The following is a 17385-nucleotide window of genomic DNA, read 5'->3' on the forward strand; positions in this document are numbered from 1 at the left end:
CTAGCATTGTTACCTTTAAACACTGCAGTCATTGATTCTGCAGGATGTCACAGCAGAGCCAAAAATAATTTTTCCACTGTGAGGAAGAAAACAAAAAAGTCTTCAGCTGAGAAAATGACTTTATTTTGTTCAAGGACACTCGGTTCTTCTAAGTGAAACAATTTGACAAATGGGCTAGATTCTACGGTGATTGAGCAATATGTATGTCAACCTTTATTGCGCACTTCACCAAACGCAGAACCTAATGCAAAACAGAGTTGATGAGCAAGCACTTACAAATCCATTAGTCTTTGATAAAAAAATTTCAAAGATGTTTGAGCTAGCCTTTGCAATTTTAGCTAGTGACCACTTTCATAATTAAACTAATTTGACAGTACATTTCCCTATGTAGGTTTAATCATAATAGCCAGCACTAGGAATGGAAATTTATTTAAGGCTCATTCTCCCCAACACGAGCTCTTACCATGCTCATTTACATGGAAGAGAATGGTAAGCATTTAGGGAGGTTCCCAGGGAGGCAAAGAAGAATTACAAAAATCTACACTCATTACAAATTAGCTCATAAATACTGCCTTCGGAAAAAATACCGTGATTCTAAGGTACTCTTCTAAAGCAAAAACTAGGCCCTCATAGAGGCTCCAGGCTCATTGTGAGGCCTCCAAAGTCTCCTCGGGATATAAAAGGAAGCCAGTAAATACACTGTTATCCTCAGTGCTGACATACAGCCCATTCCAGTCTCGCCCCACTTCCAGCCAGACCTGGTCCCCAACATTCAGTTTCAGAATGGTCAGAAAGGAAGCCTGGTCCAGCTCCTGGCCGGAGAGCGTTTCCCGAGTCCGGGCCAGCTTCTTCTTCTGGGCCACGAGACTGATGTGGGCAGGCCGGCCTCTCACTGTCATGTGGTAAGCGAAGATGTAAGTTCCAGGGATGCTACAGTTGAACTTCCTGGTGATGGGATTGTAGTCTTCCTGCTCATTGAAGAGAATCTTTTCAAATTTAATAGGGCTGTTGGGTGGAGGGAAGGGCTTCGACAAGCCGGCACTAAAGGCAGGTCTGGTGACCCTCGAGCTGTTGCCTTTGGACCCTCTGGGTCCTCGAGAGCCTTTTCTCCCAACAGCCCCTCGGGCTCCTTTGCTTCCCAAACTCCCCTTGGGGCCAGAAGGTCCCATAGGGCCAGGAGGCCCCAAGTCTCCCTTTTCCCCTCTGACCCCTGGATCGCCCTTTGCCCCACACTGGCCATCAAAACCACCGATGCCTTGAACTCCAGTGTCGCCTTTGCTGCTTTTTTCTCCTCTCATTCCCACTTCACGTTTTTCTCCTTTCCCACCTCTCTCTCCTGAGTCACCACAGTAACCTTTATCCCCTACCTCTCCCTTTTCTCCCATTTCTCCCACTTTTCCTGACATCCCCACATCCCCAGTGTCTCCTTTATCTCCTTTAGTACCATTGTCACAGGTCTCCCCTTTGGTGCCTTTCTGCCCTTTGATTCCAGTTGGACCAGAGTTTCCTTTACCTCTTTTAGAGCCTTCATCTCCTAAAACAGAAACAAAAACAAATATTTAAGGCCCAAATAAAAACAGTGCCCTCCCTCCACAAGTAGCAGAAGTAACTTAGTCCAAGGAGAGGTTTACTCTCTGAACAACAGTAACTGAAATCAATCATCATCATGGAACATCTGTGGAAGAAAAACTGGCATACTGGGTGGTAGCAGTACTTAACCCACCACCCTAAGCTAGCCAGAGAAGGGCAGTCGGTGCTGGCAGACACATTTCTTTATAAGCATTTAGTGCAGTGCTCTGCACATTGTAAATGCTCAATAAACACCACTGCTTGATCTTACAACTCAGAGAACTTCTGGGATTCCAAGGGTATCCTAACTGCCATGGGGTTCAGGAATTCACCCTCCTCCACTTCTCCCACTCTCCACACATACATGCACCCTTGCAAACGGCCCTGGAAAATGCATTAATTACATGCAGAAGGACAAAGCAGCAGACTACAGCCTAGATGAAAGGAGTATATTCAAGGTACGGTAGCCACTTTGCCTGCAACTTCTCCAAGCGCTTAGTACAGTGCATTTCACACCATAAGTGCTCAATAAATATGAATGAATGAATGAAAAGATAATCAGGTCAGGCACAAGTCCCTGTCTCACACAGGGCTCACGGTCTAAGTAAGAGGGAGAACTGGTATTGAATCCCCATTGTGCAGATGAGGAAATTGAGGCCCAGAAAATGTAAGTGGCTTGAACAAGGACCTCCCACACTCCTAGAGTCCCACTTCACTGTGAGACATGACAATGGTGGAGAAGAGCTATTTGCTGAGTTGGTTAAGGATACACTGACAAATACTAGATGGTGCTAAATACTAAATACTAGATGGTGCTATGAGCAGTTTAGTGGAAGCTCGACCCACAGAGGTGACCCAGGGCCCTTGTGCAGGGGACAGAATGGGTTGCTCATTCATAAGTGCATGGGTGATAACCCCTGGAGAGTTACTAGCCCTTGTTTCCCCATTACACAAGGTGAGAACTGTGGTCCCTATTTGAATTTTTTAACAGAAATCATTCCTGTCAATATAAAACATAACATCAAAGATTCCTCAGTTTACTTGGAGGATGCATCTGAGGAAGGTCAGTGAAAGGTTCATTCAATTTTACTTAATAAAGAAGCCCCAGAATTTAATAATAATAATTATGAAGCCAAAATTGGGTAAGACACACAAGGATAAAGTTAGGGACTTCTGAATTAGCATTGTGCATATATTAGAATGTCAATTAGGCAAGACGATAGTATTTATTGAGCATCTACTGTGTGCAGAGCACTTACTAAGTGCTTAGAAGAGTTAAAAGACTAGGAGAGCCTCAAATACTTTGACAATATAATTAGATTTGATCCTACCTACCTTGTTCCCCAGGTTTCCCAGGATACCCTGGAATTCCATTTTTTCCTTGATCACTATGTTCTCCTTTATCTCCTAGAAAGAATGTCTATTAATATGTTTTGCTGACAACACTGTTTTGATATAATTCCTATCCAAAACATATACTTATGTTCCCCTCTGATTTGTTCTTAGTCATAACAGTCCTGAGGAAAGATGATCCAAGGAAAAGGTTTTAACAAATTCAGAACCAATCCAACTGCCCATCATATACACAGTTCAACTTGCTATTACAAAGAGGGAATAGGCAGTTTTAGTAAAATTCTTTCCTACAGAATGTCCGAGTGGGGAGTGGGACCAGAAGGAAAGGAAGCTAGAAAGGGTATGCTGTGCTGAGAACACCTGGAATAACAGGGTAAATAAGTTAAAGATGATCCTTTCTTCATCGTTCACTGCCGCAGCAGTGAGAGCCAGTTTAATACAGTGCCTCAAAGGGCTGAAGGCTAGAGGTCCAGGCTATTCCAGGGCAGGGGGGAAGGAAATATTCCATAATGTGACCCCCTGAGCCATTGTAAGTGGCTTTGGTGCCACTGGATCACCTTGCCCCACTCCCTACCTTATCTCCCTGATTTCCTAATACAATCCAGCCTGTCCACTTCACTCTGCTTATGCCAACCTACTCACTGTACCTCGATCCACTCTGTCTCGCCACCAACCTCTTGCCCATATCCTGTCTCTGGTTTGAAACCCCCTCCCTCTTTGTATCTGAAGATGATCACTCTCTCCTCCTACAAAGCCTTATTAAAAGTATATCTCCTCAAAGAGGTCTTCCCTGACTAATTCCCCCTTTTTGTCCCCTTTGCACTAGGATTTTCACCCTTTATTCACCCCTCCCTCAGCCCAATAGCACTTACGCACATATCCATAATTTAATTTATTTATATTAATGTCTGTCTCCTCTTCTAGACTGTAAGTTCATTGAGGGCAGGGAACAAGTCTACCAACTCTGTTATATTGTACTCTCCCACTTATTTAGTAGAGTGCTGTGCATGCAATAGGCACTCAATAAATATGATTGATTGATTGACTGATTGGTGCTGCAACTCCCACCAACACCAAAAGCTACCTTCAAGTCAGTCAATCAGTGGTATTTATTGATCGCTTATAATGTGCAGGGAACTGTACTAAGCACATGGAAGAGTACAACACAACAGAGTTGGTATACTCATTCTGTACCCACAATGATTTTATTCATTCATTCATTCATTCAATCATATTTATTGAGCACTTATTGTGTGCAGAGCACTGTACTAAGCGCTTGGAAAGTACATTTCAACAATAGAGAGAGACAATCCCTGCTCACAACGAGTTTAAGTCTAGAAGGGGGGAGACAGATGCAATAATCCAGTCAGGATAGGTTGAGTGATTGCAAGGAGAGGAAAGGGCGGATCTTGGCGGTGTTGTGAAGGTGAGACTGGCAGGTTCTGGTGACTGATTGAATCTGTGGGGTGAATGAGAGAGTGAAGTCAAGGATGACACCAAGGTTGCAGGCTTGTGAGATGGGAAGGATGGTAGTGCCATCCACAGTGATGGGAAATTCAGGGAGAGGACAAGTTTTGGGAGGGAAGATAAGGAGCTCTCTCCTGAACATGTTGAGTTTTGGGTGGCGGGAGGACATCCAAGTGGAGATGTCCTGAAGGCAGGAGATGTGAGCCTGGAGGGAGGGAGAGAACAGGGGAGGAGATATAGATTTTGGTAAATCCACGGAGAGATGATAGTTGAAGCCGTGGGATCGAATGAGTTCACCAAGGGAGTGAGTATATATGGAGAATAGAAAGGCACCAAGAACTGACTCTTGAGGAAACCCGACAGTTAGGGGATGGGATGGGGAGGAGGACCCCACAAAGGAGACTGAGAATGAACGGTTAGAGAGATAAGAGAAGAACCAGGAGAGGAAGGAGTCAGTGAAGCCAAGGTTGGATAATGTGTTGAGGAGAAGGGGATGGTCGATAGTATCAAAGGCAGCTGAGAGGTCGAGGAGGATTAGGATGGAGGAGGAGTCATAGGATTTTGCAAGAAGGAGGTCATTGTTGACCTTTGAGAGGGTGGTTTCAGTGGAGTGAAGGGGATGGAAGCCAGAAAAGCCAGATTGTAGGGGGCCCAAGAGGGAGTTGGAGGAAAGGAATTTGAGGCAGTGAGTGCAGATGACTCGCTCCAGGAGTTTGGAAAGAAAGAGTATGAGGGAGATGGGAGAGTACGAGGGAGATGGGGCAATAACCGCAGGGGGCTGTGGGGCCAAGGGAGGGTTTTTTAGGATGGGGGAGACGTGGGCATGTTTGAAGGCAGAGGGGAAGAAGCCATTGACAGTGAGCAGTCTACAGTCTATAGCAGTCTTTTACAATCTAAAGGGGGAGACAGACATTAATATAAATAATTTATGGATATGTACTTAGTGCTGGGAGGCTGAAGATGGGGTGCAGTCTGCTGGAGTACAATTCCCCCCAAAACAGTCCCACTTCCTAGGCAGAGCTCCCTCCTCTCCATTATAGCCAAACCTGTTGCTGGGTAGACTCCCAGAATGGGATTGGCAAATGTAGCAACCCACAGAGGCAGGGAAGGACAGGTAGAGTGATGATAGCCCGGAGCTCAGGAAGAAGGAAGCTGTGATGGAAGAAAGAGAAGGGAATGATATTTTGGGGAAAAGAGACAACAAAGCCCACAGTATGGCTGTTGGAGAAGCAGTGTGCCTCAGTGGAAAGAGCCTGGGCTTGAGAGCCAGAGGTCATGGGGTCTAATCATGGCCCCAGCACTTGTCAGCTGTGTGACTTTGGGCAAGTTGCTTAACTTCTCTGTGCCTCAGTTACCTCATCTGTAAAATAGGGATTAAGACTGTGAGCCTCACAGGGGACAATCTGGTTACCTTGAGTCTACTCCGATGCTTAGAACAGTGCTTGACACATAGTAAGCATTTACAAATACCATAATTATTATTATTATTATATTATTTCTCTCCAGCCTGAGGGACTGGAGTATGGAGTACATTGCCAGACTTCCTTGGACCCCCACCCCCGGCCAGCTTCAGAAATTTGGGTTTTCCTACTCAGTGGCAGAACCTACCTCTTAAAAATCTCTCTCTCTCTCTCTCTCTCTCTCTCTCTCTCTCTCTCTGTATCTCTCTCTCTTTTTCTCTCTCTCCCTGCTGCTGCTACCTGTGACATCACAGTTAGTGTGATGTGATGACATCTCACAACATGTGGTAGACCCTGAAAAATCAGAGCTTATCCACAACTTAATCCAAAAAAGACTGTAGAAACGAGAGGAGTAGCTGTTTCAGAAAATTACTTCGATATATTAGTTTGGAATCAGATCTTGGAATCCAAACCATCCATGGGCAATTAATATTAAGAGAAGTACTGGGACATTTTACAGATATGTTAAAACCCCCAAAATTGGAGCAACCTGAATTTGGAATTTGAAACGATTTAGTCTAAATTTTTTATTTATAACACTTCAAAAATACCAACATTTTTCTATGTTGGAATGATTTTTCATTCCACCGCTCATCTGTTACCCCTTTCAGTCTTAACTGGAAAAGTTTTTTTCTGTATTACGAAATGTAAGATCAATGAGAACCTAAAGCTCAGAAATCAGAGAAAAAGGATAGTGGTGCAATCACCCGGACAACACAGTGTATGTAAAGAAGTTGGATGAACAACAGATGTCCATTTGTTTATCAAAGAATCCAGTACAATCAATAGTTATTGAGCACTTTCTATCTTCCCCCTTTTAGACTGTGAGCCCACTGTTGGGTAGGGACTGTCTCTATATGTTGCCAATTTGTACTTCCCAAGCGCTTAGTACAGTGCTCTGCACACAGTAAGTGCTCAATAAATACGATTGATTGATTGATTGCAGAGCACTGTATAATGCACTTGTCTTGTCTTATGCTGTCGAGTCATCGCCGACCCATAGCGACTCCGAGGACAGATTACCTCCAACTGCAATCGTTCTGGTAGTCTACCCCTAGAGTTTTCTTGGTAAAAACATGGAAGTGATTTACCACTGCCTCCTTCTACACAGTAAACTTGAGTCTCCATCCTCAACTCTCTCCCATGCTGCTGCTTCCCAGTACACCACTTTAACGACTTTGACCCCATCCTCACCTTCCTTCTCTCCTTCTCCATGCCCACTCTGATCCTCGGAGACTTCAATATCCACATGGATATCCCTGACGACTCCTCTGCCACCCGCCTTCTATCCCTCCTTGACGCTGCCAACCTCTTCCTCCACCCCACCTCGCCCACTCACCAACTTGGTCATACCCTTGACCTCATCATCTCCTATCGCTGCACTGTGTCCACCCTCACCAACTCTGTAATCCCTCTCTCTGATCATAATCTTCTCACCTGCCTCCTCACTCACACTCCTTTCCCCTGTAAATCCGTATTACTCCCTCACAGAGATCTCCGCTCTCTGGACCCCACCCATCTTTCGGAGCGCCTCACACCCCACCTCGCCGCCCTCTCCTCTCTACCCAGTCTTGATGATCAGATTACTGCTCTCAACTCTACCCTTTCTACTCAGCTAGACTCACTCGCTCCCCTTTCCCTTCACCGCTCTCGTACCACTAACCCACAGCCCTGGATTACTGCCACTGTCCTCCTCCTTCACACTTATGCTCGAGCTGCCGAACGCTGCTGTTGAAAGTCTAAACACCATGCCAACCTCGTTCACTTCAAGTTTATCCTTTCTTGCCTTAACTCAGCCCTCTCTTCTGCCAGACAAAACTATATCTCCTCCCTTATTGACACCCATGCCCATCACCCCTGCCAGCTCTTCTGTACATTCAACTTCCTTCTCAGGCCCCCGGTTCCTCCCCCTCCTCCTTCCCTCACCCCCAACAATCTGGCCTCCTACTTCATTAACAAAATTAAATCCATCAGGTCCGACCTCCCCAAAGTCACTTCCCCCCCTTCTCCAATCCCCCGACTCTCAACACTCTCTGCTACTCTCCCATCCTTCCCAGCAGTATCCTCAGAGGAGCTCTCCTCCCTCCTCTCAAGTGCTACTCCGGCCACCTGTGCTTCTGACCCCATTCCCTCTCATCTCATGAAATCTCTCGCTCCATCCCTTCTCCCCTCCTTAACTTCCATCTTCAACTGCTCACTCTCCACTGATTCCTTCCCCTCTGCCTTCAAACATGCCCATGTCTCTCCCATCCTAAAAAAACCCTCTCTTGATCCCACCTCACCTTCTAGTTATCGCCCCATATCCCTCCTACCATTTCTTTCCAAACTCCTTGAACGAGTTGTCTACACTCGCTGCCTAGAATTCCTCAACAACAACTCTCTCCTCTATCCCCTCCAGTCTGGCTTCCATCCCCTACATTCCATGGAAACTGCCCTCTCAAAGGTCACCAATGACCTCCTGCTTGCCAAATCCAACAGCTCATACTCTGTCCTAATCCTTCTCGACCTCTCAGCTGCCTTTGACACTGTGGACCACCCCCTTCTCCTCAACACGCTATCCGACCTTGGCTTCACAGACTCCGTCCTCTCCTGGTTCTCCTCTTATCTCTCTGGTCGTTCATTCTCAGTCTCTTTTGCAGGCTCCTCTTCCCCCTCCCATCCTCTTACTGTGGGGGTTCCCCAAGGTTCAGTGCTTGGTCCCCTTCTGTTCTCGATCTACACGCACTCCCTTGGTGACCTCATTCGCTCCCACGGCTTCAACTATCATCTCTGCGCTGATGACACCCAGATCTACATCTCTGCCCCTGCTCTCTCCCCCTCTCTCCAGGCTCACATCTCCTCCTGCCTTCAGGACATCTCCATCTGGATGTCTGCCCACCACCTAAAACTCAACATGTCCAAGACTGAACTCCTTGTCTTCCCTCCCAAACCCTGCCCTCTCCTTGACTTTCCCATCATTGTTGACGGCACTACCATCCTTCCCGTCTCACAAGCCCGCAAACGTGGTGTCATCCTCAACTATGCTCTCTCATTCACCCCTCACATCCAAGCTGTCACCAAAACCTGCCGGTCTCAGCTCCGCAACATTGCCAAGATCCGCCCTTTCCTCTCCATCCATACCACTACCCTTCTCATTCAAGCTCTCATCCTATACCGTCTGGACTACTGCATCAGCCTTCTCTCTGATCTCCCATCCTCGTGTCTCTCCCCACTTCAATCCATACTTCATGCTGCTGCCCGGATTATCTTTGTCCAGAAACGCTCTGGGCATATCACTCCCCTCCTCAAAAATCTCCAGTGGCTACGAATCAATCTGAGCATCAGGCAGAAACTCCTCACCCTGGGCTTCAAGGCTGTCCATTACCTCGCCCCCTCCTACCTCACCTCCCTTCTCTCCTTCTACAGCCCACCCTGCACCCTCCGCTCCTCTGCTGCTAATCTCCTCACCGTACCTCGTTCTCGCCTGTCCCACCGTCGACCACTGGCCCACATCATCCCAAGGGCCTGGAATGCCCTCCCTCTGCCCATCCGCCAAGCTAGCTCTCTTCCTCCCTTCAAGGCCCTACTGAGAGCTCACCTCCTCCAGGAGGCCTTCCCAGACTGAGCCCCCTTTTTCCTCTCCTCCTCCCCATCCTCTCCGCCCCACCTCCTTCCCCTCCCCACAGTACCTGTATATATGTTTGTACAGATTTATTACTGTATTTGTTTTGCTTGTACATATTTACTATTCTATTTATTTTGTGATAATGATGTGCATCTAGCTTTATTTCTATTTATTCTGATTACTTGACACCTGTCCACATGTTCTGTCTTGTTGTCTGTCTCCCCCTTCTAGACTGTGAGCCCGTTGTTGGGTAGGGACCGTCTCTATTTGTTGCCAACTTGTACTTCCCAAGCACTTAGTACAGTGCTCTGCACACAGTAAGCACTCAATAAATACGATGGAATGAATGAATGAATGAATGAACCAATCATTTACTGAGTGCTTACTGTGTGCAGAGCACTATATTAAGGGCTTGGCTGACTACTGCATCAGCCTCCTCTCTGATCTCCCATCCTCCTGTCTCTCCCCACTTCAATCCATACTTCACACCGCTGCCTGGATCGTCTTTGTGCAGAAATGTTCTGGGCATGTTACTCCCCTCCTCAAAAATCTCCAATGGATTCCAATCAACCTACACATCAGGCAAAAACTCCTCACCCTTGGCTTCAAGGCTCTCCATCATCTCACCCCCTCCTACCTCACCTCCCTTCTCTCCTTCTACAGCCCAGCCCACACCCTCCGCTCCTCTGCCGCTAATCTCTTCACTGTGCCTTGCTCTCGCCTTTCCCGCCATCGACCCCCAGCCCACGTCCTCCCCCTGGCCTGGAATGCCCTCCCTCCATACATCCACCAAGCTAGCTCTCTTTCTCCCTTCAAAGCCCTATTGAGAGCTCACCTCCTCCAGGAGGCCTTCCCAGACTAAGCCCCCTCCTTCCTTTCCCCCCCTCCCCCTCCCCATCCCCCCCGCCTTGCCTCCTTCCTCTCCCCACAGCACCCGTATATATGTATATATGTTTGTACATATTTATTACTCTATTTATTTTATTTGTACATATTTATTCTATTTATTTTACTTTGCTAATATGTTTTGTTTTGTTGTCTGTCTCCCCCTTCTAGACTGTGAGCCTGCTGTTGGGGAGGGACCGTCTCTATATGTTGCCAAATTGTACTTCCCAAGTGCTTAGTACAGTGCTCTGCACACAAAGTGCTCAATAAATATGATTAAATGAATGAATGAATGAATGAATGACTACAGTATACTAGAGTTGGTAGATATGTTCATTCATTCAGCTGTATTTATTGAGCACTTACTGTGTTCCAAGTACTGTATTGAAGTGCTTGGGAGAATACAACAGAAAAATACCCAGACACATTCACATTCCCTGTCCATAGTGAGCTTACAGTCTAGAAGGTGATGCAAATATCAATATAAATAAATAAATTACAGATAGGTACACATATAGAAATAATTTCACCATGGGAAACAGAACTCAACAAACATTGAGATCAATCTCGATCTACTCACTGACTGGCACTAAATTTTCATTCCAGATGGAGGTGGTGACGAGATCAAGATTTCTCAAGTAAAGATTCTACCTCTGGATGCACACCACCATAGTTCCAAAAGCTTGCTTATTTTCAGGACCAATTATAAAGCCAATCTCTTTACCCAGCTTTATTACAGCACTCCATATGTAAATGCTCTGCACACAGTAGGAGCTCAGTAAACACCCTTGCTTTATTGATAAATAGAAATTAAAATGACACCAGAGGAAAGGCAGAAGTTGTCTGAAGTAAAGATGATCTGCCAATCAATTATTAAAATCACATCTCCTTCAAGAAGCCTTCTGAACTAAGCCTTCATTTTCCCTATTCCCTCTCCCTTCTGTTTCAGCCTTTCACTTAGATTTGTACCCTTTATTCACGTCACCTTCAGCTTCACAGTATTCATTCATTCAATCATATTTATTGAGCGCTTACTGTGTGCAGAGCACTGTACTAAGCGCTTGGGAAGTACAAGTTGGCAACATATAGAGACGGTCCCTACCCAACAACGGGCTCACAGTCTAGAAGGGGGAGACAGACAACAAAACAAAGCATGTGGACAGGTGTCAAGTCGACAGAACAAATGTACTTATGCACATACCTGAAATTTATTTATTTATATTACTGTCTGTCTCCCCCCAGACTGTAACTTCCTTGTGGGCAGGAAAAGTGTGTACCAATTCCGTTGCACTCTCCCAAGTGCTTAGTAAAATTCTCTGCACATAGTAAGTACTCAATAGATATGATTGGTTGATTGACTGATAGATGGAAATAAAATGAATGTGTTGACCCTCGATGGCTTCACCTGGTGACTAGACAGCCCCTCCATCCACTTGCCTAACTCTTTAAACTCCTTCTCCTTCTGCCTCATTCATCCCCTGCCTCCACACCACAAATTTTAAAAACTGTTTCCCCAATTCCCCTCACCTCAAATGTGCCCTCCCCCAATAAGCCTCTACCACCTCTAGACTGTAAGCTCGTTGTGGGCAGGGAATGTGTCTGTTATAGTGTTATGTTGTACTCTCCCTAGTGTTTAGTACAGTGTTCTGCAAACAGTAAGCCCTCACTAAATACAATTGACTGAATGATTGGACTGTGTCCAATCTGACTACCTTGTATATACCCCAATGTCTGACACACAGTCAGCATTTAACAAACACCATAAAAAACTAGGCAAGGCATGGTTAGAAAGGACATGAGTGCCTTTTTACCAGCATTAGGTGAAAGAAAAAGCATTAGAAAAAGAAAAGAACATGAAGAGAAAAGGATTAAGCTCTTGGGAAGAAAGGCAACCAAAAGCTCTACTGGGAGCACAGCATTAAAAACTGGGTCCCACAAACTGGAAAAGCCTTTGTTGGCATAAAGCAGATACAGGAGAACCCAGGGCCTAACCAATTTCTCAGGAACCAAGGAATGCGATAAATTAATGTAGATAAAAGAAAATTTGCTATATTTATCCAGTATTTATAATCACACTACCATTTTAAGCATTGAATTTGTTAAAAGCCTTATTTCCAGTGCTTAAATAGTGCTTTGCTCATAATAAGCACTCAATAAATGCCACTGATTCTAAGATTTCCCGCCCCCCAGAGTAAAGGGTAAAAATGAGAACCTTGGCTTTCAATTTTCTGCTAAGGGAATTTTAACACTATCATGACAATATGCTTACGATGATTGTAAAGTCCCACTGATAAGGTTTTTGCCTGATTAATAGGCCTATGCTTTCACAAATATGTAAATTGAGTGCAATCAGGCTTGCCATTGGAATTAATGACAGTGATCGAGTTCTTCAGAAGAAGTCGCTATGTCAACTACAAAGTAGTCCTAAGAAGTGACTGTTAATTGGACTTGGCTGTGAAAAATTCATAACAGTTTTAGAGAGAGAATGGAGAAGCAGCCTGGCCTAGTGTTTACAGCATGGGCTTGAGAGTCCGAAGGACCTGGGTTCTAATCCCAGCTCCACCACTTGTCTGCTGTGTGACTTTGGGAAAGTCATTGAACTTCTCTGTGCCTCAGTTACCTCATCTGTAAAATGTGGATTAAGACCATGAGCCCCACGTGGGACATGGACTGTGTCCAATCTGATTAGCTTGTCTCCACCCCAGGGCTTAGTATAGTGCCTGGCACATAATAAACACTTAACAAATACTATAACAAAAAAGCTTTGGGCTGCCTTTAAACTTCTAATGAGGAGTAAACAGCAAATTTCAAAATAATGACTTGGCATCTATGGAAACTTGAACTTGCCCGTCTAAATACGGAGAAGGACGTATTTTAAATCAGAATTTCACTTAGGCTAGCTAAATCTTCTGGTAAATAACTACTGTAAGGAAGGCATATGTGTATGCTGGAATGAATAAAGAATTACATCATTACATGTGCTACGAAAGCTATCTGAAATGAGGGTTTCAATGCAACGGCTGTGCCTTCACTTCTATATCTATCATTATCATTATCATTATTGTTATTATTTATTCTCATCCTCAGCTCTTGAATATGTATGCATACATTTTAAATGAACAACCAGTTTATTCTGATTTCACTGTTGGTAAACATTTTCACGTCTGCTTCCCTCATTAGAATGTAAGTTCATATGGATAGTGAACATATCTCACTCTTCTGTTGAACCTTCCCAAATGCACAGTATGGTAAACTCATTAGATACTCATCATCATCATCAATCGTATTTATTGAGTGCTTACTATGTGCAGAGCACTGTACTAAGTGCTTGGGAAGTACAAATTGGCAACATATAGAGACAGTCCCTACCCAACAGTGGGCTCACAGTCTAAAAGGGGAAGACAGAGAACAAAACCAAACATACTAACAAAATAAAATAAATAAAATAAAAATAAATAAAATAAAATAAAAATAATAATAAAAAGATGCTCAGTAAATACCAGTAAAGCTACTGCTACAACATAAGAAAATCATGGAGCAAAGATAGGGTTGCCTTCGCCTTTGACTAGTATAAGAAGTGAGACTCCTTCTCAGAATAATTTTCTCATTTTATTCATAATAATAATAATAATGCTAATGGTTGTTATTTTATTTATGGTATTAGTTAAGCCTCTTTTTATGTAGGGGGTTCCACATGGGACTCACAGTACTAATCCCTATTTTTCAGATGAGGTTACTGAGCCAAAGAGAAGTTAAGTGACTTGCCCAAGGTCACACAGCAGAGAAGCGATGGAGCCAGTATTAGAACTCAGGTCCACTGACTAACAGGCCTATGATCTTTCCACTAGACCACATTGCTTCTCTAAGTTCTTAAGTTTTTACAATGTGATAAACACTATATTAACTGTGGGGTGGGTAGGTAAAAGATAATCAGATCAGACACAGTCCCTGTCCTACATAGGGGTCACAGTCTAACAAAGGAAAGTGAACAGGTATTGAATCTCCATTTTACATATGAGGAAATTGAGGTTCAGAGAAGCTAAGTAACTTGCCCAAGGTTACACGGCAGGAAATAGGTGGAGCTGGGATTAGAACCAGGGTCCTTTGACTCCCGGGCCTGTGCTCGGTCCATTAGATCATAAGCCTTCTCTCCTCTATTTTCGCTAACTCTCCCACTCCTGATTCCTAGCTAAGTTCAAATTTTATATTGACAACACCCACAGACGTATTTCCAGCTGCAAAACTTTGCTGGCATTTCTCACATTGTTAATGTCATGGGACTAATTTGATTGCTGGGCCTGTCCTGGGTTTTGGTAGCTGTCTTGTACTTGGAGATGCCCTGGTTAAACTGATCAACCTTACCTGGACCAAACCTCAACAGGGCTTGCTCACTTTGAATGTGTTGGCTTCTACATCTGTATATGAGTGTCCTCAGTGCCTGCTCAGTTTTGGTCCTATGGCAATCTGCTCACTGAGGAAGAAGGGAAAGACACATGAACTTGGGAGGTTGTCCCAGTGTCCCAGTTTTTGACAAAAAGAATATGGTCAGCCAAAATAATACTTGTCATAGCAGTGCAGATCAGTAGGCTTATAAATATAGGACCAGGTTTAAAGATTGTGCTTTCAATTGACCCCAGATGATTAATTTACTTCAGTCTTGGGCCAAAGCCATTTTTCATGATGATATAAAACCCCAGATCTCCCAACTACTGCATATTCTCTAATGTCATCGTTCTTACTGTGCTTCTCTCATCTCTCACTAGCTGACAATCTCTTGTTTATATCCTCCATTTTACCTGGAACTCCCTCCCGCCTTCACATATGACAGACCACCACTCTTCCCATCTTCAAAACCCTATTAAAAACTACGTCTCTTCCAGGAAGCCTTAACTTCCCTCGACTCCCCAAACTTATTTTCCCTTTCATTCATTCAATCATATTTATTGAGCACTTACTGTGCTCAGAGCACTGTACTGAGTGCTTGGAAAGTACAATTCACCAATAGAGAGAAACAATCCCTGCTCATACCAGGCCACCCAGTTGCAAGTTGTCTACAAACACAGATCGAGGTTAGAAAAATCCTTACAGAACGAAGGACTTGAACACAAAAAAGCAAAAGTGACATTGCATTTTTCATTCCATTATATTTTTGCAATCCCATATTTACAAACCACTTCAAATGTTTTCTCCTGTTTTGCCTAGGATAGGCTGCAAAAAGTATGTAATTACTAAAATGCATGCCAATCTAAAGCACAACTGGCATTCTCTTACACAATGAGTGTTGTAAATAACCTCTGCTTTGTGGCTTCAGCCTTTGCTGTAGATGACACAAATTCTGCTTCTTCAACATTTCAGCAGCATCAGTACTTCTAGGCTTTTTAAAATGTAAAATTATTCATGTTATTTAATCCCAAAGCAAGAAATGATAAACGTTTCCTTCACTATATTTTGGAGAAAACTACTTTCTGAATTCAGACACTGTACTAAAGTAATGATTAATTCAGTTGATCTGGTAAAAATGTACAAACTTATCTTCCCTTCCTATGGCATCACCTATACACCTATATCCACACTCCAAAGCACTTAAGTACTTACCCCACCCTGACACCACAGCATGTGTGTATCTAGCCTTACATTCAGTTCCTTCCCTTCCTGTAGTTTATTTTAATGTCTGTGTCACCCGCTAGATGGTAAACTCCTTGGGGACAGGGAACAGGACTATCTATTGTACTGTGTACTCCGCACATAGTAAATGTCCAATAAATTATAGTCCAAATTATTTAGTCTGTGAACCCCATGTGGGACAGGGACTGTGTTCAAAATGATTATATTAATAATGATAATAATGATAATGGTATTTATTAAGTGCTTACTGTTTGAAGCACTGTTCTAAGCACCGAAGTAGATACAAGTTAAACAGGTTGGACACAGTCCCTGTCCCTCATGGGATTCACACTCTTAGCCCCATTTTACAGACGAAGTAACTGAGGCGCAGAAAACTGAAATGACTTGCCCAGGGTCACACAGCAGACATGTAGTAGAACTGGGATTCAAACCCAGATCCTTCTGACTCCCAGATCTGTGCTCTATCCACTAAGCCATGTTGCTTCTCACTATATTGTATCTACTCCAGTGCTTAGTATACTGCTTGGCACATAGTAAGCAAGTATTATTATTAGTAATGCTAATGATAATATCACTGATTCTCCCAACTCAAAGTCATGCATAGAATTCTGCCCAGGTTCTAATGAGCAGTAAGTTTTTTCAAAACATGTAAAAATACCTGGTAATCCACGGACCCCTGCTTCTCCTTTTCGCCCGACAACGGGTGTGCAGCAGTCACAGCAATTGAAGAAGAAGTCAGCTGAGTCAAGAGTGAAATTTTCCAAAGGGAAGAGAGTGGTGGCTGTTTGGAAGGCAGGGTTTACTGTAGAGGGTACTGCGGTCATGTCTCCTGTTTCCGTCATATCCACGTACTGGATTTCTTCTTCAGGGGGCGGGTTCGTGGAAATCCCAAACCCATTTGGGATTTCCTTGAATAGAAATTTCTTAGTAAATTTGGTAGGTAGAGTGGTCTTTCCTTCTATGTGTAAACCAACCACGGTCAAAATAATAAAGGTGGCTCTGTGGCAAGAAAACATCCACATATTGAAACCTACAAAGAAAAATGATTAGATCACATCTATGCCTCTGTCTCCATCATCATAGCAGTTCTACATGTTCAATCCATCACTAAATCCTGTCACTCCCACCTTCACAACATTGCTAAAATCTGCCCTTTCCTCTCCATCCAAACTGCTACCGCATTAATACAATCACTCATCCTATTCCACCTGGATTATCGCATCAGCCTCCTGCTGACCTCCTTATCTCCTGTCTTTCCCCACTCCATTCCATACTTCACTTTGCTGCCCAGATCATTTTCTATAAAAACATTCAGGACATGTCACCCCTGCCTCTCCTCAAAAAGCTCCAGTGGTTTCTCATCCACCTCCACATCAAACGAAAACTCCTCACCATTAAAGTATTCCACCACCTTGCCCCCTC

The 17385-nt window shown here is 44.1% G+C and overlaps 1 protein-coding gene across 1 annotated transcript; it reads right to left on the bottom strand.

Annotated features, from left to right (window-relative positions):
• Nucleotides 1-644: 644 nt before the first annotated feature.
• On the bottom strand, nucleotides 645-16985 carry OTOL1 (otolin 1). The gene is made up of 5 exons (XM_038744730.1): nucleotides 16622-16985; nucleotides 15425-15546; nucleotides 10096-10102; nucleotides 2905-2973; nucleotides 645-1534 (listed from the first exon to the last, which is right to left on the bottom strand). The coding sequence occupies exons 1-5, from the start codon at nucleotides 16983-16985 to the stop codon at nucleotides 645-647; spliced, it is 1452 nt and encodes a 483-aa protein (XP_038600658.1).
• Nucleotides 16986-17385: the final 400 nt, after the last annotated feature.

This window comes from Tachyglossus aculeatus, chromosome 1 (assembly GCF_015852505.1).
Source record: "Tachyglossus aculeatus isolate mTacAcu1 chromosome 1, mTacAcu1.pri, whole genome shotgun sequence".
NCBI classification, from domain to species: domain Eukaryota; kingdom Metazoa; phylum Chordata; class Mammalia; order Monotremata; family Tachyglossidae; genus Tachyglossus; species Tachyglossus aculeatus.